General features: G+C 39.9%; 1 protein-coding gene across 4 annotated transcripts in view; it reads right to left on the reverse strand.

Moving 5' to 3' along the window:
- LOC129423973 (lymphocyte antigen 6D) overlaps nt 1–24995 on the reverse strand; it is a 90671-nt gene that overhangs the window by 60966 nt on the left and 4710 nt on the right. Inside the window, exons 1-5 of one of the 4 annotated variants that reach the window (XM_073871529.1) lie at nt 10037–10159; nt 8340–8438; nt 8130–8249; nt 7733–7855; nt 6063–6177 (exon numbers count right to left, since the gene is read on the reverse strand). In XM_073871529.1, coding sequence (XP_073727630.1) covers nt 6125–6177; nt 7733–7855; nt 8130–8249; nt 8340–8388 — 345 coding nt within the window. In that variant the 5' untranslated portion in view covers nt 8389–8438; nt 10037–10159 and the 3' untranslated portion in view covers nt 6063–6124. Of the gene's footprint in view, nt 1–6062; nt 6178–7732; nt 7856–8129; nt 8250–8339; nt 8439–10036; nt 10160–24995 lie in introns of those variants that run through there. The other 3 variants (XM_073871526.1, XM_073871525.1, XM_073871527.1) reach the window with 3 other exon arrangements.

Here is a 24995-nt window from a genome sequence, read left to right on the forward strand (position 1 = left end):
CATCCTCATCCCATTGCGTCGGTGTTTGACGCCACTTGACCATGCGTCGGTGTGTTGCGCGGAGGGTGTACCCTTCGCGTCATTTTTTGACGAACTGGGGACTTCAATACTATTGGGTACGCGAAATTAAACAGTTGTCGCCTGACATTGGGGTTAGGGATAGGTTTGGGTAGGGATGTCATTATGTAAATCTAACCCTAAACCGACGCGAAAATGGTAAGAAAATGGTACGAAAATAGGAAAGAGAATGCAACGGACTCAATAGGGAATGTGGAGTTGACGTCACGCTGTGTTGGATTATGTGTAATCCGCCATCTTTGCAGGCACGCGTCCTATCCCGCTGTATTTGAGTTCATGTATTGGAGGTTGTTTTTGTATTTTCTGTCGAGATTTTAATAAACTTCGATATGTTTGGTCAGTACTGCTCGATCAAGCAAGTCACGCGATCGTTCAGGGAGGAAACTGAACAACGGAATACGTTTTTCCAGCTTTTATTCGTGGAAAAAACAAAGGAAGCCGGTGCAGGAGCTGACGAAAAGACGCCGGATCGCGTGGTTTGCATGCTGTAATCAGGAGAAAAACGTTTACTTTTCAAAAAAATCCCTGCATCAGCGAGAGTGTGTTCGCTGCATTTTCAGTCATTCAGTAATTTGTGATTAATAAAAGCAGAACCACTTAAATTGTCTTGTTTTTATGCTAACACTGTCAAACTAACTTGCAAATGTAAGTTATTGATTGATTCATTCATTCATTTCTGATCACCCTAAACACATGAGTTATAAAAATAAATATTTAGACAATTTTGACGATTGTAACACATATTTTTTATTAAATGCAACTGCTCAAACCCACTGCTTGTGACTATTTAAATAACAACGTTAGCTAAATATTTAGCATTTTGTTTGTTTTAATAACTTGGCCAAAACAGAAGTGCCATCTTTTGAACATGTGTTAATTCATCGCGCAGAATACAACGGAGAAATTATTTTATAGAATCATTAAGATACGTAGGTATTAACACATTGTCAGTAAATAGCTGGTTTGCCAACCATAAGACTCCAAAAGAAGAAGTGTCACTTTACTATAAGCTTGAAGGGATTTATAGCTCTTAAACTCCTGCAAAGTGTAAATAAAGTCCTGCAAAAACAAGGTAATTGACCAGATATGTAAGCGGAGGTCCGTAATCCAGTCTTGGGCTGCTAAATCATATGGATCTATGTTGTTTATTTGTCCAAATAAAGTTTTTTGGCAGTAGCATTTAGTTTCTCCCGATAGGGTCCCTTCTCTTGTTCTTTCAACTTCTCGATATCTTCCGTTTTTCTTCAAATTTACCTAGTTTTAGCTTAACATGCCCAGAATTAAATGGCATAGCGGTCGTCGGTGCCTCTAAACATGGCGCCCACGTCCCATAATGCAACACTGCGGTGACGTACATTAACATTCCCTATAGTATTGAAGTCCCCAGTTCGTCAAAAAATGACGCGAAGGGTATACCCTCCGCGTAACATATTGACGCATGGTCAAGTGGCGTCAAATATTGACGCCATGGGGTGAGGATGCAGTGAAACAGGGTGAGAATGAAGAGCGGAGACAGGAGGTATGGAAGCATATGGGTAGCAAAATTCAATTTAGAATGTAATATGCAATATGACAATGCAATATGTAAAATGACAATGCATTTCTGTATTTAAGTTTACATTTTCCATGCATGTATGTGCAATCCTTGGTGCAAAATAGAAATGAAAATGTAATACTTTAATTTATATTTTCCATTTTCTACAGCCCTGTTTTAAATACATATTTTAATGCTTTAGAAGTTGCAAAATTAAAATGGAAATGTATTACCCGAACTGATATAATGTGATTCACATTGTCAAGCAAAAACTGTAGCAAAATTATCATTTAAATGTAAATTTCCCTAAATGCATTTACATTTACGGATGGGAAACTTGGGATTGCATTTTCATTTACACAGCGTGCAATGGATGTAGCAAAATTAAATTGGAAATGTATTAGCTGGTTTGATAAGATGTGCTTTACATAGTCAAGCAAAAACTGTAGCAAAATGATCGTTTAAATGAAATTTTCCCTAAATGCATTTACATTTACGGGTGGGAAACTTGGGATTGCATTTTCATTTACATAGCGCGCAACGGATGTAGCAAAATTCAATTGAAAATGCATTCCGAGTTGACCACGCCCCCGCCCTGTGAATCACTGCGTCAAGGCGGGGCCAACAACTTCCATTGCCTGGCCTGCCTCTCACGTGGGAAACATGGCAGCAGCAGGGCTGATTGAGAGTGTTATTCGCTGACCGAAGCATAAACAGAGAAATATTAGTGGAGATTATTATGGAGATTATTACGTGTCTGGTGACAGAACTACAGCGTTGTTTGATCCTCTCACTGAATTGTCTGCATTATCAGACGCTGACATCTGTTTGGTAGTTCACCTCCCACTGTCCTGTGGCTGCCTTTCGTGCCTTCGCATTCAAGTAGCGTGGTGGCAATCGGGATAGTCGGGACTTTTCCCGGTGGACTGGCAGTGTTTTGAGGCTGCGAACGCCGGTCTGATAGTAGTTATACATTGCGAGTTAGCAACACAATCTGTCAGCCTGGTGTACGTCCGATTCCCGCTGGTCAAACTCTGCAGCCTTTTTGCTCAACACAGTATATGAAAAAAAAGTGCTTAACCCGTTCGGCAGGTCCATAGGATTTACAAAAATACGGGGATCAGTGAGCGACCCCTCAACAAATGGCATAGCCTGTTGGCCTTTGATGTGTTTATTGCAGTATGTATGCGGTTAGATTTGTCAAGCAGCCGCTTTGTGCTTTCACAATCCGTTTGCGCGCTGCAGCTGCTGACCGCTGCTTTTGACTATAAAAAATATCGTGTGATTGACAAAAGCGCAAAAACAATATAACAAATCATCTTTTTTTCACAAAACAATATACTTTAGATATTATTTGATAGACTAGTAAGTGTGGATTAATGATGTTTAAAATAGCCTGGTGGTCAGGAAATTAATGGATCAAATCAGAAGATTTGCAAAAGTTTATTTATCGCCACATATCATAAATAAAAATTAGCAGTGTAACTTTGAAGTATACCACATTATATTTCCTACGTATATATAATTTCCACATTATAGACGAGAGTATTCAACGGCAATAAACGTCTCATATGGCAATAAATATTTTCACAACATTATTATTTCTAAAACGTTGACAAAATTATTTTCAAAGGAACTGTATTCTTACAGTTATTCAAAGATGCACACATTAATCCGCATATGACTTGAATATTGACTTAACATAACAGCATCATTAAATGAATAAACAGAGAAGGAAGCAGGATTGATGTAAATTGTATTATTATAAAACAGCAATATTACTGAAATAAACCCTTGAGGTCAAACACGCTTAAAACCACACTAACAGGTCAAAATAAACAATAACAGTGGAAAAAACATTATTATCTCTCAACACTTTATATGACAAACAATATATTTAAAGGAAATATTCTTACAGTATTCAATATGCACACATAATTCCATTTATTACTTCCTGTTTATGAGCATGTTTGTCTGCGCTCTGTTAGGTGCGCATCCCTGTCTTCCAAACAGGTATCATTTTGTATAGTTCCTTATAATTAGCCATGATTTTATTATTGTGAAAATTGTTTTTTGCCAGATTGATTACGGTTTGTATTACTCTGTTTTTTTTTTTTATTTTGACCACCGAGGGCCTACAGATGTTTCTTCCGCGAACATTTCATCACAGTTCAAATAAACCCTGACTGTTACATGTATGTATTTATACGTTGAAAACATTCTTCAAATCTTTTTTAATTATTTTAAAATACAGAAAACGGCGTTAAAACCCCTCACAGAGTGAAAAAAAAGTAGACAGACTGAACTTCGACATAAATACCTTCTAAGTTTGAAATGTTTTGTGAAGAAGAAGAACCATTATCTGTTCCGGTAAAATTCTGTTCTTTAACAATAATGCATGGATTTTCATTTAACAAGAATAACCATGGTTTTACTAGGTTTAACTATGGTTGTAGAAAATCTGTAGTAAACATGTTTTTTTTATTTTGATTTAAGGTAAAACAGTTCATTTTGGTAGGGGTCATTAATTGTTTTACTGTTTGCTGCATGTTAAACGACCATCTCCACCACAATTAAACGTAATTTTACTTCATATGTTTTGTTTGCTTCTCTAAAACGAATTTCATTTCATTTAATTTGTTTCTTAATTTTAATCTATGTTTTGTTAATAACTTTTGTGGACATAAATAAATGAGAACATTAAAAAGTATTGAATAAGATAAGACGACGTCACTGGCCACAGGTCAGAATATAGCCTACCCTTCACTACGCTTCTGCTATGAAAGAGTATAAAAGTACATAAGTTAAATGTATGTTTGGTCTGATCGGGTCAATATGCTGATGTCCGGGTGTGCAAGACTAGTCGATCTGCAATAATTATTCGAAAAGAAAAAAATCTATTCGAATGTTTTACGTGTCACTGCAGGTTTAATAATATTGAATGGTCATTTAATGCGTTATCACTTCATCTGTGTTATTTTATGTAAACAAGTATACCTGAAAATTATTTTGTATTTATTTCTAATTGTTTTGGCCATTCGGTTCGCAGTAACCTATTTCGAGATTTAACGCCGCTGGGTTTTCTGATTTCACTTGCTCGCGTGATATTTAGTCGTGCTCCGCATCATGAGAAATTAGCCTCTTTTTACCGATAAAACAGAAGAGCTAACCGAGACAGACACGGAGAATGAAACGAAACTTAAACAATGCGGTGCTCTTATGAACCGGACTGCTGCAAACAGTAAAACAAGCAATGACTCCGTCTTAGATCCTTACGAACATTAATCATAGTTTTACTATAGTTAAAGCCAAAATCATAGTTACAACAAGATGGTTTCGAAAAACCAACCACCCAACAGCTTAAAAACCTTAAACCTTACTGTAGTAAACCATGGTTATTCTTGTTAGATGATAATCCATTATTGCATAATTGTTTAAGACTTTTCACCGGAAAAGATGATGTTTATTCTTCTTCTACAAAAACATGTCAAACTAAAAAAAGTAGTAGTCTGTTATAGCCTATATATACCTTTTATGATTCGCTACGTGTGAGGTTATAACATCATTATCTGTATTTTAAAATCATAAAAAATGAACAATGTTTTCAATGTAAAAATAAATTCACATACAGTCAGTGTTTATTTGAACTGTGATGAAATGTTCGCGGTAGAAACATCCGTAAAGTAGGCTATTTGAATTCGAAGGCAGCCACAGTCCGAGGTGAACTAGCGTCTGATAATGCAGACAATTCGGTGAGAGGATCAAACAACGCTGTAGTTCTGTTACCAGACACGTAATAATCTGTTTATGCTTCGGTCAGCGAATAACACTCTCAATCAGCCGCCCCCCTGCCGCCATGTTTCCCACGTGAGAGGCCAGGCAATGGGAGTTGTTTGCCCCGCCTTGACGCAGTGATTCACATGGCGGGGGCGTGGTCAACTCGGAATGCATTTTCAATTGAATTTTGCTACATCCGTTGCGCGCTATGTAAATGAAAATGCAATCCCAAGTTTCCCACCCGTAAACGTAAATGCATTTAGGGAAAATTTCATTTAAACGATCATTTTGCTACAGTTTTTGCTTGACTATGTAAAGCACATCTTATCAAACCAGCTAATACATTTCCAATTTAATTTTGCTACATCCATTGCACGCTGTGTAAATGAAAATGCAATCCCAAGTCTCCCATCCGCAAATGCAAATGCATTTAGGGAAATTTACATTTAAATGATAATTTTGCTACAGTTTTTGCTTGACAATGTGAATCACATTATATCAGTTCGGGTAATACATTTCCATTTTAATTTTGCAACTTCTAAAGCATTAAAATATGTATTTAAAACAGGGCTGTAGAAAATGGAAAATGTAAATTAAAGTATTACATTTTCATTTCTATTTTGCACCAAGGACTGCACATACATGCATGGAAAATGTAAACTTAAATACAGAAATGCATTGTCATTTTACATATTGCATTGTCATATTGCATATTACATTCTAAATTGAATTTTGCTACCCATATGCTTCCATAAGGAGGAGGATGAAACTGCCCTTATAGAGTCCACCTGATCAAGACACAAAATGTTTTATTAACACAAAACTAACATAAACATGACCAGAACAGCACAGAGAAGGCAATTTGCCATCATGCACTGTAAAAAAAATGAAAGCATTTTTGCTAAATTGTTTTTTTTTTACTTTACTTTAACTTAAATTAAGTTTAACAATTTCAATTTGTTTTTATAAGTTATGTAAACATAACATCATCAAGGGTCAAAACTTATAGGAGTTTTTGCAAAACCAAGTTGTTTTAACTTCATGCTGCATTTTTTTTACAGTGTGGTACGTACTGTAAATACAAATAAAAATATGCATTTAATATATAGAGTCAAATGATTAAACTAAATATTTTTCTGCCTTTTTTGTTGTTATAGCATAAAATATAGTTGAAATAAGTCAACTTCATTTATACTCATCTCATCTCTAGTCTAGACCTCTAGTCTAGATGAATAAGAGTCATTTATTTTAATAAGAGTAATTTAATTTATTTAAGCTACATTTAAACAAGTTTAAAAAATGTTGTTTAAATTTAGCTTAAATAAATTGATTGCAACCACTTACCTTAAAAAAAGTAAGTAAATTGAATGAATCATTTTTTTCAGTGTTGAAATTACTTGTAAATCTGAGTTGATTAAACTTAAAAATTTAAGGCAGCAAAAAATTTTTTACAGTGTAGGTTTTAATTTGATTTAATGATTAAATACAAAACATGGAAATGAATATATAAAATGTCCTCTAAATTAACAGTTTTTTTTCTGTTATTAAATAAATAGAATATAAATATCATAAAAAGCTTTCTAAGGACAGTAGAGGAGAGCGGGCACAACCTAATGCTTTTTGACTTTGACACAATCATTCAAAACATATTTAAGTTAGATTAATAATTGTTTACACAATCACATCTAAATAAACACTTAAAGATTGTTTGTGGGGCCTAACGTTATCGTACAATTACACCGAAAGTGACAGGACAGCAAATGTTACAACTTACCCTATAGCTGGGGTTCATTGTAACAAACAGAGGGTTTGTTATAACACATGCTTTTTTCAATTTAATCATGCAATAAAATTCTGTCTTTATACTAAAGGTGGATATTGTTTATATATCTGCCTAATAGATCGATATCCATCCATGATAACCATCATTGTATTATGCATCAATGCATATATATGATTAAAATAATATAAAGTTGGATCTGGTGACTTACACTCTCAACGCAAAAATTGGAAAAATTTTACTAAAAAGAAATTTACTTCTATGCCTCCAAAACACTCTTTGTTCAATATCTTAACAAAAACACATCAAAACTTTTTACAAATTCACAGGAGATCTTCTGTCAGTAAGAGAAAAAGACCACAGATATATAGTTTGCGCCCCGCTCACCCCTACTTAATTAAAACAAATTGTCATTTTAAATAATTGTTTTTAAAATTACATTTTGCAGATTCTGCAAGGTTTATGCAAACGTATGACCCAACATAGCTGTGTTTTGTAGAAAAGCATCAGTTAAATCAATACCTTAAATATAAATTAATAGATTAAAAAGTCATGGTAAATACCTGTGCCGTTGCAAAGGTCGGTATCACAGCACTTGGTAGAAGTTGTAACTCCACCCATCTCTTTGCTATCATTTTCACAAATCGATGCACATGATTTAATTGTGACAGATGTCTTAGTTGAACCTACACAACAAAGCAAGCTTTCAGACAGTGTATATTAAACTAAAGAAAACAATTTTTGTAGAGCATTGTGATAGCTGTTGGTTTGATCTTGGGGAAAACACATAATGATAAAATGTATAGCTTGTAATGCACTGCAAGTCTCTGCGATAAAACATCTGCCTGATGCCTAAATGTAAATGTTTACAAGCCAAATCACATTTGATAATTTCTACTCCAATAATACTTAAACTGTTCGATATGACAGTAAATTTCCACTCCATCAAACAGGACTTACCTAAAACGGTTGTTGTTGTTGTGCTCATACATTTGGTAAATCTATCCGGACATGTTGCCTCTTTTGCTTCACAAGATCCTGACCCCAGACTAGTGCACACATAACACTTGAGTGAGTGTGCTTGAGTAAAAACAAGAGAGAGGAAAAGATATTCAAAAGGTCTCTTAATGTATATCAAATAATATTAATGTATGCTGAGTTTTTTCCTACCTCCAGTGATGAAAATAAACAGAAGTACAATGGAGATGTGCTGATACATCTTTGCTTGTAGGAGGAATGATCAAGCTACATTTCAGTCATCTTTTATTACTATTCAGAAAGGGAAAGGTTTAATGCACAGACTTTTTTAACACAGTTGTCACTTTACAGCAGTGGTTCTCTTTCTGGAGTTCTTCATTGCTTTGCATATTTTATATGTCTCTCTTGCCTGACACACTTATTAACTCAGTTCATAAAGATCTCACCTATGAGCTGATGATCTGAGTCAGGTGTGTTATAAGAGAAACATAAAAAGTGCTTTGTTTTTTTAGGTGTTACCAATTTGTGTAATTTTATTTTTTTTCTCGTCAGATCTTACTGATACTACGGTCTTTCATAATTTAACATCGGGGCCAGTTTCATACCGGGTTTCAGTACCCATCCCTAGTTATATGCGTGCTCATTTTAGTTTAGGGAAATGATATTTAGAACGGAGAAGTGGGACTAGAACATGTCCTTAGATGCGCTTAATGACCCAACCACAAACACTATGCAGCATGGCTAAAAGGATGTCACAATACCTCATCCGACATAGCATATGCAAGCTAGGACAAATGAAAGTTATCATTGCTTCATTAGCCATGCAAGGATATCAATAAAGAATATACAAGGTTATATGTAAGCAATAAGGTACGAGAGGCTGTGCTGTATCGTGAATAAGTAACGGCCAAGTAACGAGGCGAAATGCCTGCAACCCCTTCAATCGTTACTTATTCACAAAACAGCACTTGCCTCAAACACCTTATTGCTTTTATAAAACGGTTATAAAACGGTTATAACCTGTAACTTGTGCAAAAGGCCAAGTTACAGGTCAGATCTGTGGAGAGGTGAGTCCCCTCACAGTAAGAATGCACGCTTGTTAAGGTATTATTTTGCAATAAAAACTATTCTAATTGAATAAATGCAAAATAAATAAGTTTCATACTGTACCGTGAAACATTCCCACAAAGCAAGAACTTTTTTTATGAAAAAAGCAGATGGCGGACTCTCTACTAGAAAAAGTTAGTGCACCTTTAAGACTTTAAAACAAAAAATTATAGAGTGTCTTAATAAACATAATACATATTGGGGCGGTTTCCCGGACAGGGATTAGCTTAAGCCAGGACTAAGCCTTAGTTTAATTAGGAAATATAACTAGTTTTAACAAACATGCCTTACTAAAAACATTACTGCATTTTGAGACAAAACAAAGGGCACTGATGTATTTTAAGATATGTTAGTGCAAGTTGTGTCCAGTTTGACAGCTCTTACATTTTTCTTAGTCTAGGACTAGTCTTAATCCCTGTCCGGGAAACCGCCCCATTGTGTATTTAACAAAGCGAAGACTAACAGTACCTCTTTAAAAAAAAACGGGAAGTTAGTGCAACTTTGAGACATAAAAAATGATATACCTTAATAAAGATAATACACATTGTGTATTTAACAAAGAGAAAAATAACAGTACCTCTTTTCAAACAAACAGTGCACCTTTAAGACTTAAAAACAAAAAATTATATAGTGATAACAAAGCGAAAACTAACAGTACCTCGTTTAAAAAAAAAAAAAAAAACGGGAAGTTAGTGCACATTTGAGACTTAAAAAAAAATGATATAGTACCTTAATAAACATAATACACATTGTGTATTTAACAAAGAGAAAAATAACAGTACCTCTTCTCAAACAACAGTCAAGAGTCCACAGAAAGAATCCATATTTAGGCTTAACGTCACTCGTAATCAGAGATTTCCTGTATCAGGGTGAGGACGGTGAGACGACGGTTGGAGTTTTTATTCTCTACTTTGGTTCCTTTTTCTGGGTTTATCGAGAAGAAACACCTGTTGAATAAAAGCTTATTAGGCATTTTAATTGATCAGTTATATAAACAAAAGACTACAAAAGAAAAAGGGTGTCAGCATTTATCCTACATTAACAACAATTTGGTATCATGTAATTAAATGTTAATCTACGTGAATGGCGCTCTGCAAGAATTATGAATGAGTAGTAGTTAAAAAAATGTAAGCATTTTGCCAACAGGTCTTGTATTACTGTCAGTGTTTTTACATCAGTGCAACTATTCATCAGCATTCATTCATTAATTCCATGTTGCTGTAAAAATAAAGTATCTGACCAAATCATGTGCTGATGTGACCAATTAAGAAAGTTGGTAGCACCAGTGTAACCAGTGGAAAAGCCCTGTCTCATTAGCTCTGTTTGTGAATGATGTTCAGTGACAGTTTGCTTGTTGACAACAGGGCCAGCTGCTGGTCAGAACAGGTACTGTTTTATTTTATACTAACTTATCTTTTACCGGTAAAACAAATAATCATAAAAGTAAATTTAATATTCTTTTAATATATTTTTCCTTTAATGTTCTTTTTTTGTAAAACTATTTTACGCCCCTATGCCCCTCATAGTCCCCTCACTACGGCACTGCACCTTCTGTTCTTAAATTTATTATGATTACTAAACTCTACCCATTTAAAATTGACCTTTTGGTCAAAACACAAAAGCATTACAGCTTGGTGTCATCGTCAATCTGAGGATCTCACTTAAAGGTGCAGTGTGTAATTTTTAGAAGGATCTCTTGACAGAAATGCAAAATAATATACAAAACTAACTTATCAGGGGTGTATAAAGACCTTTCATAATGAACCGTTATGTGTTTATTACCTTAGAATGAGACGTTTTATGTACATACACAGAGGGTCCCCTTACATGGAAGCCGCCATTTTATGCAGCCATGTTTTTAACGAACAAACTTTTTTTACTAAGTTGTCACCAACATGTTTGTCTGGTTGCGGCTGCTGTAGCTTCTCTTATGTGTTTCGAAAGCAAGAGGTGAGCAGTGGACTGAGCCGTATGTTGCAATTCGCAACCTCACCACTAGATGTCGCTAAAATTTACACACTGCACCTTTAAGGTTAAAATATACCAGCACAAAAATATTTAGGTCTGGAGCTGATTTCATCAGACATAGTCCTGGTTACGCGCCTGGCCTGAAGTTAACTTCACTGCACGCTGTTACAAATGCAGCACTTTTTCAATTTAAGTCAATTCAACTTATATTTTAAAGTTTGGTTTAAAAAAAATGACATAACTAATAAAATCAAGTTTATATTGTTTAACTGATTTTTATAAGTTAAAGTAATATAAAATATATGTTTGACAAAAATGCTGCATATTTTTATAGTGTGTGTTTGTTTATCAGTCTGGCAAACTGAACTGACCTCTGGGACAAATACTGTACCTTGTCGATGATGAGGGCAGACTGTGGGCATGGATCCTTAAAATTCAAGGACCTGTAGCTAACATTGTGTACATTAATTTTACACTCACAATATTAGCTCACTGTAATGGTTGATTAGCCATGATTTAAACGAAGGTAATTTACTGGTTATTTATTTGTTATCAGAAATAATTTACTCTAGATGGACTCTGTTGTTATTGATACTTTGTTGAAGTCTGCCGGAAGTTAAGTTTTTGTTTGTTTCTTTATAGTTTTGGAAACAAAAGACCAACAGATTTAAAATACAGATGACTTCGTTTTTAAAAACAAATAATTCTGAAAGCCATATTCATGAATGCATATCAGGAGTCGTAGTCCAGTCAGCAAATTCAAAAGTCCTCATACTCAACTGTATAAAAGAATCTGCTGCCACCTACTGGTAAATTATGTCATATACAGTTTTGCATGAATAGTTCACCCAAAAATTTTATTTTTTCATGATTTACTCACTCATCATGTCATTCCAAACCTGTATGACTTTGTAGTTTATGTACAAACTATACGGGACAAAACAAACTTTATTGTTAGTGCAATGGCAACACAACCAAATTAAAGAAGGCACAGCAAAGCAAAGCAGAGAAGCAAACTTTCAATGTAGAATGATCATTTATTTGATAAACTAAAATCTTGTTTAGCAAATATATTTGAATGTATGCAGCATGTGTGTTTTAGGCATAAAGAGCATATATGCATATGTGACTCAGTGATTTACAGTCAATATCATCAACAGCTACAGTGTACCACCACACACAGATATATGCCTATTCATACTTAGGGGTTACGTACTGCCCAATAGAGTTTGCATGCAACCTCCAAATAAAAAGCGTCTGTTACTTGTCTTTTCATCTGTTTAATATGCACTATATTATCAATTCTGGGCTGCATCATTATCACGTTTGGCCATTTTAAAATGATTTTTGATCATGCCACATGTTGCTTTATTCAAACGCTTGGCGCTGCAGATGTAACAGTGAAGACGTCATCAGCATCTTAGTGTGGTCACAGGCTCCTTGCTGCTGTGTTTTGGAGTTAACCTCCGCTGTGCAGAAAATGTGTGGTTTGAAAATCGACAGTCTCGACCATAGACATTATATACATAGATACCTCATAGACTAACACTGCCTAATGACATCGATAGATATGCTCTCTAGATGTTGCCTTGGGGTTCTAAGCATACGTCAAAACCGCTGCCATCTTGGAACAGGGGTCTTGTCATAGGAAGTAGTTAGGTAACGCTCCTATCTCGGCCTGTACTTTGTAATTCATGGACGATGCCGGACTTTTGTGCTGTGTATGGATGGCCTACTATGGAGGCCTAGCACTATGCATTATATTTAAAAAAAACTTTTTTTACTAAGTTGTCACCAACGATGACATGTTTGTCTGGTTGCGGCTGCTGTAGCTTCTCTATGTGTTTCAAAAGCAAGAGGTGAGAAGTGGACTGAGCCGTATGTTGCAATTCGCAACCTCACCATTTGCTAGATGCGACTATTACGTTACTAGCCTAACATTATAATTCATACGTGTATCACATTAACACTGCAAAAATAAAGACAGAAAAACAGATCCAACTAGAATCAAGTTTTATTTATATACAAACAATAAAGAACGCTTCAATAATTAAAGGATAAATCCGGTATTTAACACTCATTTCTGGTTTGTTTTGGATGAACTACAGTGATGGACACAGAAATTTTGACAATGGGTCGTGTCTTGAGTTTTTGACTTGTTTAGAAGCGTCTCTTGACTGCTTCAAAATGGAAGTCAATGGCCATGCACAAACATGTCATTAAAACAACACTTAACGTTCATTTTCAAAACTGTGGTACTCACCGATTGGTTTGTGGTGTTCGTTGATGATTAAAAACAAGTTGTGTAGCGAAATACAGTTTCTGTATACTCAATGTAAATACTCAATGTTGCACCTAATTACATCCATCTGATTCAGAGTTTCTTGAGTAACAGGCCACAGGCTGTGAGGATAGGGTCTGTCATATCGAACACCATTATAATTAACACAAGGCTGTGTCTTATCACCCTTCCTCTACACGCTGTACACCAATGACTGTATTAGTCCTTCACCCATCACAACATACTACAAATACTCCGACGATACTGCAATTCTGGCTCTTCTCAATGATCATACCACCATTGCTGCTTACCACGATACAATATCACACTTCACACACTGGTGCACAGACAACTTTCTCCATCTCAATGTTGAAAAAACAAAATAACTGGTCTTCAACCCACCCAGTCTCAGTCAGATCTCCATTCATGGCAACATCATAGAACAGGTGGAGAAATTCAAATACCTTGGACTCACCCTGGACAATAAGCTCACTTTTGACCATCACATAACAGACAACCAAAAACGCTCACATCAACGTCTGCATGTTCTACGAAAACTCAGCTCCCTTTGCATTGCCCCTCGTCTTCTGTTACTACTGTACATGAGCATTATCCAGCCCATTCTGTTATACTGCTCCACTAGTTTTTACACTAACAAAAACAAACTCAGTAAAATCACACACATAGCTTCAAAAATAATACATTCCTCCAAATCTAACATTTCAGAACTTAATGACAGAGCAATAGCCCGCCTTGCCCACTCCATAACAACAGACCCAGAGCACCCCCTCAACTTCAACTTCACTCTCTTGACCTCAGGCCGCAGGTATAGGATACTGACATGGAGAAGGGCTCGTTTCAAAAAGAGCTTTGTACCATCAGCAATCTCAATCCTCAATAAGTTACAAAGCTGAACTTTCACCATCTTGTGTTTTGTTGTTGTTGTTGTTTTTGTGTATATATGTTTGTACTAGCTGCGTGTACTGTATGACAGTTTGTGAAAACAAATTTCCTGTTCACAGGACAATAAACTATCTATCTATCTATCTATCTATCTATCTATCTATCTATCTATCTATCTATCTATCTATCTATCTATCTATCTATCTATCTATCTATCTATCTATCTATCTATCTGTTGTATTTTATTTGGCATTTTGTAAAATTCCATTGACTTCTCTTGGAAGACTGTTTGCTCGCTGATATATCACTCCGCCGCCGGGAAACAGAAAAAGGGTCTGTTTGTTTACATGTGGTTGTAGTTTTTTCGCTCGGTTTCTCTCAGAAGAAATTTTTCCCATATTTGTAGGGCTGGACCAGAATATTCGAATATTCGTTCCGTGGGTTGACATTCGATTTTCAGTTCTATTTCGTTTCTTCTGACCGCCAGAGGCGGTGCTTACAGCACATGGATGTCCATCACACGAACGTGCAGGTCAAGTATTAGTAACAACAAAGTCACCTGTGACATGGTTGACGTCATCGATGTGCCCCGGCACAAAAGAGAAGTCAACCCAGGAAGTGACCTCTTGCATCTTCTCTCGATTGAAGCAGGATCGAAGTTGGACTAAGACGCTGAAGTTTCGCTACCCGTAGAGGTTGGAGCTGTAACCAATTGGTTTACCCGCCTAGAGACTGCGTTAGTCTAGCCATAATTCTTTAAAAAGGTCACCCCAGGTTACAAGTCAGAGTACAACGGCGGCATCAGAGGCTGGTCGAGCGTCAGTTCAGCCAGTCTTAAAGGCCGCATTAGCCCGTTTGGGACTGGATACAGCACCAGCAGCTGTACCCAAGCCGAATGCTTTTTTTAGAGGGTCCACACAGCCCTCCACATGGGTAATGCCACCCTCAGCCCCGAATATTGAAGAGCTGCAGAGATGCTGGGCGGACCCTAGACGGCTTTCCCATCTCCCCAGGGACTGCAGAGTACTGGCAGCCATGCAGGACTCACCCACATATGGTCTTCAGAACATGCCGAACATAGAACCACCAGTAGCAGCACTAGTGCTATCACCCAATGAAGCTTTAAGACCTGACGCCCGTTACCCCCGTGCACAGTGCCGTGTCACAGATGACTTAATTGTAAGAAGCTATGACACGGCAGCACGTATGGGACGCATTGGAAATTCAATGTCACACCTGATGCTGGCCCTTACCGAGACGTTGCAAGGGTTGGACCAGACATCGTCTCAGGAACTGTGTGATACGTCACTCCAGGCCCTCGCCTATATGACCAGAAAACTCGGTAGACTGATGTCATATTTAACCCTAGCCCGCCGCCAGATATGGCTAGCTCAGTCCCCGCTGGCAGAGCCCGGCAGAAGAGTCCTTCGCTCCCTCCCTGTTCTCCCAGGGGAGTTGTTTGGTCAGGCCGCACAACAGGCCCTGGATAGAAGCACACAGGTAGTACAGGCAAGACAACAGTTTGCCAGTCTCTGCCGGGGGAGCCAGCTAAGACACAGGGCTCCAACCTCGAGGGGCCACCGCCATCGTGGCCAGTTACCCGTCAGGAGTCACAACGCACAGATGGGTTTCATCGCCCTACCACTTCCAGGACTCGCGGCTCTGCACAGGATAACCGAGCCGAGACTCGTCGCCCCTCTAAAGACCAGAGAGGGCGAACGGGCAGACAGTGACAACATAACGCCGGCGGTCGGACATTTTTCCAGCCAGCAGCTCGAACGCTGGAAAGCGATAACACCAGACACCTGGGTGCTGGCAACTCTGTCAAGGGGCTACAGCATCCAATGTCCACGTCGTCGACTGACAAGATTCCGAAGGGTCAAAGACACCATCGTGAGCCACGCAGGGAAGGCCCTAGCCCTAAGACAAAAGATCAACGCTCTCTTAGAAAAAGGGGCCATTACACTAATCGACAGGCAGACACCGGACGGTGGGTTCTATTCAACATACTTCGTAATTCCCAAGAAAGATGGCGGTCTTCGACCGATTCTAGACCTAAGACCTCTAAATACCCACCTCAAGGTCCTAAAATTTCATATGTTGCGCACTGTAGATGTTCTCCAGAGCATTCAGGAGGGAGACTGGTTTAAAACCATCGATCTAAAGGATGCTTATTTCCATGTTCCGATTGTACCACATCACAGGCAGTTTCTCTGGTTTGCCTTCGAAGGACAGGCATACCAGTTTTGCGTCCTACCATTTGGCATAGCGCTAGCACCACGTGTGTTCACCAGGTGTATAGCAGCAGCGTTGGAGCCATTACAGGCACGGGGCATGCGGATTCTACCCTACCTCGACGATTGGCTGATCTGCACACAGTCGGAGGCTCAGGCCCGCATGGAGGACGCCGCAGTGGTTGCGCATGTCTCAGAGCTGGGGCTCAACGTCAACCACCAGAAGAGCTCTTTGGTACCCAGCCAAGAGACAGTGTTCTTGGGCATACAGTTAGATTCACGGACAATGAGAGCAACCCCTTCCCAGAGAAGGGTTCACAAAATCCGCCAGCTGGCTGGCTGCTTCAGAAGGGGCAGGTTACTGACTCTAAGAACATTCCAGCAGTTAATGGGCATGCTCACTGCTGCCTCATCTCTGGTCCCACTGGGGCTTTTTAACACTGCGCCCATTTCAAAGGTGGCTGAACGACCGCCACCTTCATCCTGCACGGCATGTACACAAACTAGTGAGGGCCACACACAGCTGCCGATGGCTCCTCCGGCCATGGAGGATGAGGGAGTACCTGATGCAGGGGGATCCCTTAGGCTCTATCCCTTCCAGGAGGGAGGTCATTACCACAGATGCTTCCCAAGAAGGATCAGGTGCAGTTTGGCAGTGCAGAACAGTCAGAGGCTGCTGGAGTCCGCTACAGCAGCAACAGCACACAAATGTGTTGGAACTACAGGCAGTATTTTTTGGCCTACAACACTTTCTCCCGGAAGTGGCAGGCAGACACGTACTGGTGAGGACAGACAATACAACAGTAGTGTACTACATCAACCACCAGGGAGGCACCAGATCCCTGCAGTGCTTGAAGATAGCCCAGCAGCTCTTGCCATTGGCCAATCAACACCTTGCCAGTCTGTGGGCTATGTATTTACCAGGCATTTCCAACAGAGCCGCAGATCTCCTGTCCTACCAGAACCCTGACCCAGGGGAATGGAGACTCCACCCAGTGGTAGTACAAACCATCTGGGAGCATTATGGCAGGGCAGAGGTGGACCTCTTCGCCAGTCAGGACTCAACACACTGCCCCCTCTGGTTCAGCCTCTCCGGACCAAGCCCTCTAGGCCAGGACGCACTGGCACATGCATGGCAGAGACGAAGGCTTTATGCATTTCCCCCTCTACCATTAATTCTGCACACCCTGCACAGGATTATAGTGGAACACCACGAGACTTTAATGATCGCTCCTCGGTGGCCAGGTAGAGTTTGGTTTCCGATGTTGCTGCGGCTACTGGATGGAGAACCCTGGTGCCTTCCAGTGAGGAAGGAGTTGCTGTCACAGCTAGGTGGCCAGATCTGGCACCCGGATCCAGCTCGACTGCAGCTCTTGGTTTGGCCACTGAAGGGCCAGACCCTCTGCTAGGGCTCTCTGAACCAGCCATGGTCAGCACCATTAACAGCTCTCAGGCACCCTCCACCAATGCACTCTACGCAAACAGGTGAAAAAAAATCAGAATGGTGCCGAACGCAGCGACAGGAGCCAGCATGCTGCCCCTTACCAACCATCCTGCAGTTCCTTCAGGCACTTTTTGACAAAGGACTTGCATCTTCCACCATCAAGGTGTACACAGCTGCCATCTCAGTGCAGCATAGCAGAGTCGAAGGGAGCACAGTAGGATCACATGTCTTGGTGACCCGTTTTCTGAGGGGCACTCTCCGATTGAGACCCCCCGACGAAGCCAGGTATCCCAGTGGGATCTCCCTCCGGTGCTGCAGGCTCTCTGCAGAGCACCATTTGAACCATTGAGGACGACAGACATAAACTGGCTCGCCTTGAAGACAGCCTTTCTCCTAGCCATAACGTCAGCTAAGCGACTCTGGGAACTGCATGCACTCTCAGTCAGCAATGATTGCCTGCAGTGGCATTCCGGAGATGGCGGAGTCACGCTATGGCCAAACCCCTCCTTCCTTCCAAAGACCCTCTCTTCTACATTTACCAACCAGCCACTTAGCCTGCCAGCTTTCAAGTCAGCCCAGGAAGAGGGGTCAGACCTGAGGGCAGAGTTTTTATGCCCAGTGCGCGTCCTCAGGATATACATCGAGAGAACGGAGGGATTCCGCCAGTGTGACGCCCTGTTTATCTGCCACACAGGGCCAAAGAGGTGTCTAGGTGGATAGTGGAGGCTATCCAGCATGCCTACAGGCAGAGTGGCTCCCCAAACCCTCAGCCAGTCCAAGCTGCACTTTTACAAGGTTCTACAGGGTCAATGTGGTCCCCCATAACCCCCTGACAACAGTAATACTACCGAGCCCATCACAGCATCTCTAGATGGGTAAGCACTCCTCATGACTTTGTAGGTACTAGTCATCCATGTGCTGTAAGCACCGTCTCTGGCGGTCAGAAGAAACGAAATAGAACGAAGGTTATGCAGATAACCACGGTTCTATGAGTTTCGGATGACCGCCAGAGCTTGGCTGTCATTCGGAGTGAACACGAGAAGATAGCCAAGAGGTCACTTCCTGGGTTGACTTCTCTTTTGTGCCGGGGCACATCGATGACGTCAACCATGTCACAGGTGACTTTGTTGTTACTAATACTCGACCTGCACGCTCGTGTGATGGACATCCAGGTGCTGTAAGCACCGCCTCTGGCGGTCATCCGAAACTCATAGAACCGTGGTTATCTGCAAATTGATTCAGTTTTTCGAAGCAGTTCGAATCCCACACACGCTGGAGACCCCTGCTGGTCAAAATAGTGTAAAAGCAGATGTGTCGAAATATTTTACACTTTTTTTTACAAAATAATAGCAAGATTTTTATTAAAATATGTTAAAAAAAGTATTTAACTTAATTAAGACATAGTTAAAAGTGTATTATTTGTTTGTAGTTTTATTTAGGGCAAACAAATGAATAAAACTAACTACCCTTTTAATTATGCACATTGTTGTGATTAAAACTGTCTATAAACAAAAAGTAGACAGCATGGCAGTGTTATTAGTCAGAAGGATAAATGTTTTATGAACTTTAATAATAAAACTGACCCGAGTTCACCTAAACTTATTAGACGCTGGTCATGTGATCTTCTCCCCCTAGTGGTGAACCATCGGATTTTTGAAACGTTTCGAAACAGTTATGACATAATGAAGCCTCGTTTTGCTAAAATCACGTGACTTGGGCCAGTTTGAAACAAGCTCCGAACCACTGATTCGAAACAAGGGATACGTAAATGTTTCGAAGCCTCATGAAGCAGTGCTTCGAAAACGACCATCACTACGCATTCATTCCAATAAACTGCAGTAGCCAAGGCGACATTTAGTGTATGTATATCTATGATTGACATTTTGGATGGGTCCTCAAAGTCAAAGGGCACCCCCTGCATTAATTTCCCCAACAACAATAATCATAACTCCCCAAATTTTTACGATGACATAATGTTATAAATGTTAAAATAACCAAAATTATTGTTCTATCTTACTTGTGAAAGATAATCCCATGCGTTCTTGTCACAAGGTGACGATCTTTTTTTTCTTTGGGGCGGAACCAAAATTATGGAAGTTTGGTTCCGCCCGGAAGTGTTTCCGCCCGGACCGGAAAAGACGAACACCGGACTTCCGGTAAGCGCCGCGAGCGGGAATATCGGCGAATTCGATGCACCTGTGCCTAGTTAGGAACAGCGGTTGGCGATTGGAGGATACGCCAAGCAAGGCAGTACTTAAGGCCAAGTTTATTCACAGTTTGGCAGAGGCTTTTTGGTGTGTGTTTGAAGCGCTGTGTTGTGCCGTTTGGTGCGCTGCTGTGGGCTGTCTAAAACTCTCTCTCTCCCAGGCTGAAGCCGTATGGTTGTGGACGGCATCGCAAACCTTAAAGGTTGAAAAACACACGGAGAATTTGGTGAATTGAGACCAAAAGAAAACGGGGATTGAAACCGACATTGTTGTGAGTACCAAGTGTAAGTTGTAAATGCCTTGTGTAATGATCTAGCCGTATGTTAGATTCCTCCAGGAGGAAGAGAACGGCCCTACCCCTATTATAGCGTGGTGGGTGAGCCGAGTGGACGTTTTACTGAAGCAGTCACAACGACGACACCACTAGCTGGGCCGCATTATCCATCGCCAGATCTGACTGAAGTGAAGTAAAGGAAGACAGGAGTCCTTTTTGTGCACTGAGCGTGGTGGGTGAGTCTTTGTGCTGTGAAAACCTTTAAGTTTGACGTGTTGTTGTTAATTGCTGTGGGTTGCTGTGGATTGCTGTATGTCTTGTCTGACAGACCCCCGCCTTCACGCACTTCGCTAAGGGAAGACCAAGAGGCTGCTGGCCTTAGCTTGACTCAACCCCGCATATGTTGTGAGCGTGTTTCAGATCTCAGAAAGTAGCACGGTGCCCCGGGACGATCCTTTCCCGCCTAGACATTTGGTGGGTGGTGCGAGCGACAACGAAGAGCTGGAGAAGCAGCAGCATTGTGAGTACGATTTGTGGCTATTACCATTCAATACTGTAAACTGTGTGAGTCTTATTGTTGCAGAGAGCGAGGTGAAGTGATTCTCATCGTCCCGTGGCCTCTACAAGGGGGCGCCCCTGTCCAGAGTTCGAACGCCTGACGGCAGCGAGGAAAGGGAAGCGCTCGGCCCGGTGAGACGTTGGGTTATCCCACCCCCTGCCACCGCACAGCCGTCGAGAGGGTTCGCCCCCGACGCCACGTAGGGACGACTTACTCCATCAGACCTTTCGCCCGAGCGGATACCTGTGGAGGGAAGAACAGAGAAAGTGAATAACCTGAGGAGAGATCGAAGAAACCTGTACTTACGGTACGCTGTGTCCAGCAGAGAGGTGAGAACCATTCCAAGCCGATTAACTGTGCTTTGTGACTAAGTTGTTACCTGTGGAGAAGAAAGAGGAAATACTGAGTGATTCGACAAAACATTGTGAAAGTGCGAGGAAGAGCCCACACCAGGTAGACCCAGGTACGCAGCCTAAATAAAAATCCACAATACTCATTCACTTTTGATTCTGCCTCCAGGAGGACAAAGGAGCGCGCCACGGATAGTAAAGACCAGGTTGGAGCCTGAGTCTCACGCCCCCCTGGTCCTCAGTGTCCTGGACATTCCGTTGCCCCTTGTTCCCTTTCCGTGGCCCACCTGGAGGGCAGAGACAGACATTAGTTTTAATTCCCCCCTCCCCATTTCCCAAGAACATTTTAAATATTTATTAAATCAATAAAGAATTAATTTTATACTTACCTGCCCTTGTTGTTGTCTGGTCATTGGGTTGGCTTTGGGGACCTCCTCGAGGTGGAAGTTGAAGAGGGGCGTGGCTTTAGCCTATTGACAGCCAGCCCCTCAGTGTGACATTCTGATATCAATACTGCGCCGGTTATTGCACAAAATACAGGCATATTTGCCAGGGGCGCTGTAAAGGGGGGGGGGGGGGGTAAACAATGACGATTCTCGGGGCCCACGAGTAAGAGGGGGCCCAGAGAAGCCCCCAAAATTGTGGTGCTAAAAATATTTAATAGTAAAAAATATTAACTTTAAATTATTCTATGTGCTGTTTCATGGTATCAAAAAATTTATTTATTTGTTTAGGAAACACAAACGTCCGTGGGCCCCTTCCCCCCCTCTCAATTATCATAAAATGGTTCAGTCCACCCAAATTGTATAATCCAGGCAACACAGCTTGACTTCACTTATAGTGCCAGCAGAATATCAACTTGACTGACAAGGAAGTGAAAATGCCTCAAAAATCTAGAAGTCAAAAACGGAAAGAAAAAAAATAAGAGAAGTGAAAGAGGCAAAAGGTCGACAGTATGCAGCATCAGCTTTCTTATATACACTGCCGTACAATCACGCAGTCTACACCTCAGGCGTTTGGTGATATTTTTAGTACTTTTTCTATCATGGCCCGAGTCTGTAGCTACTATGGCAGATCCAGACGAGTTACTTACTGCTTTTAATTCTGTGTGTTCTGGAGTTTTAGATACTGTTGCTACATATAAGATCAAGCATAGTAAAGTTAATCATCAGCCGTGGTTAAATGAACAAACTCGGACTCTTACAGCAGTGTAGACGAGCAGAACGGGTTTGGAAAAAGGATAAACTTATGATCTCTCAACAGATTTTACGTGATTCACGTGTGGGATATCAGAAGGGTGTAAAAGATGCTAAATCAGCATTTTTTTCCAAAATTATATCACAGCATTCGAAATCACCAAATATTTTGTTTCAATCAATTGATAGGTTTTTAAACCCAAATACTGTCTCAATACCACCATCCACTGAGTGTTGTGAGAAGTTTTTAAATGTCGTTTTAGATAAAGTAAACTCAATTAGATCTGGTTTTCAGGACCGGAATGGCTTGTCAGGAGATATTTAAAAAAAATGTCAGCACGTTTGATAAGTTTGATTTGGTTTCAATTAAGGATATTAGTCTTATTATTGGTAAGTTAAATCGCCCAGCCGCTAATTGGGACGTTTTGCCTTCTGATTTGTTGGCTGCGACATTTGATCACACTGAGCCTTGTATTACTGCCATTGTTAATTGCAGTCTTTATACAGGCATCTTTCCATTAAGTTTTAAGCGGGCGGTTATTCAGCCCCTAAAAGCCCACTCTCAACCCGTTGGATTTTACAAATTATCGGCCCATTTCAAAGCTGCCTTGTATCTCTCAAATTTCTGAAAAGGTAGTTTTATCTCAGTTAAGCTCTTTTTTGGCTAGAAATGAGGTGTTAGATGTCTTTCAGTATGGTTTTCGGGCAGGCCACAGTATACTGAATCAGCTTTACTGTTAGTCTCAAATTATCTATTACTTATTGCAGATTCAGGTAATGCTGGGGCTCTAATTATGTTGGATCTTAGTGCAGCTTTTGATTTAATTGATCATGATATTCTTATCAATCATTTGCAACACGTTGTGGGGCTGAGAGGGACGGTTTTAAAATGGTTTTCCTCATATTTAAGGGGGCGTTCAATTTCTGTCAGGGTTGGGAATTTTTCCTCCGGGTCAGTTTCTCTTGATTGTGGAGTACCTCAGGGTTCAATTCTGGGTCCTATTCTTTTTTCTCTATTTTTGTTGCCTCTAGGCCAAATTTTTAAGAAATATGGTATATTTTATCACCTATATGCCAACGACATTCAGATTTACTTTCCGATTGGAGCTAGAGGATCAAGCCCTAATTTATCCCTGGTTGCTTGTTTAAAGGAGGTGACTAGTTGGTTAGAGCAAAACCGCCCGCAGTTAAAAGCAAGCTAGTCGGATGTCATGGTGTTTGGGATGAAGAAGGACGACAATGGTTTAACCGATTTTCTAGGTATATGGGAAACATATGTTCAGCCTAAAATAAGATATTTAGGTGTAATTTTTGACTCTGCACTTATGTTTGACCATCAGATTAAAAATGTGGTAAAACATTTTTCAGTTAAGGACTATTGCGAAATTAAAGTCTTTTTTGTCTGTTCCTGATCTGGAAACAGTGATTCACACATTCATTTCCTCATGCTTGGATTACTGTAATGCTTTATATATAGGCATTAGTCAATCTCTTATTTCAAAATTGCAGCTGGTTCAAAATGCTGCAGCGAGGCTCCTTACTGGTACTAAGAAAAGGGAGCATATTACACCAGTTTTGAAAAGGCTTCATTGGCTCCCTGTGAAATATCGGACTGTACTGTACAAACTACTATCAGCTGTTTGTGAGGTCTCAGTGCATCTTTTGATGATCATGTGGAGTTGTAATACTTTCACATTATCTGATTCAGACCAACTCGGCAAAACTAAATTTAAACAGCGCAAAATGACGTTATAGATAGAAATGATTATATTTCTGTTTTTATTCACACAATAAATATTTAAAGTAGTTTTAATGAAAATTCATGTAGTTTTAGGAAAAGTCAGGGAGCAGCAAGGCTTTATGATTTTTTTAGACAAAGTTATTGACTATGCAAATTTAAAAACAGTCAAAATGATGCCTTGTTCGTTCTTGTGTTAAAGATAGTTACCATAAGTTTAAACGCTGTGGTTAAAATGACTGCTGGTGGCCGTTCTAGTGTTAAAAGTGCATGATAAGGGAACTCAATTTTCTCCCCATCTTAGGTCAAGAAACGCTGGAAAAAATAACAATACACAGTTTTAGTTAAACGTTCAATACTGCAAAAAAAAAAATACTTTCTTACTTAGTATTTTTATCTTGTTTTCAGTAGAAATATCAAAAAATTCTTAAATTAAGATGCTTTTTCTTGATGAGCAAAATTACCTAAGTAAATAAGTATTTAAGTGAAATTGTCCTTAAAACAAGAAAGTTATCTGCCAATGGGGTGAGAAAAATAAGATTTCTTTTTTCTTAAACACTTAATTCAAGTACAAATTTCTCACCCCA

The sequence above is a fragment of the Misgurnus anguillicaudatus genome, chromosome 9, assembly GCF_027580225.2.
Source record: "Misgurnus anguillicaudatus chromosome 9, ASM2758022v2, whole genome shotgun sequence".
NCBI lineage: Eukaryota > Metazoa > Chordata > Actinopteri > Cypriniformes > Cobitidae > Misgurnus > Misgurnus anguillicaudatus.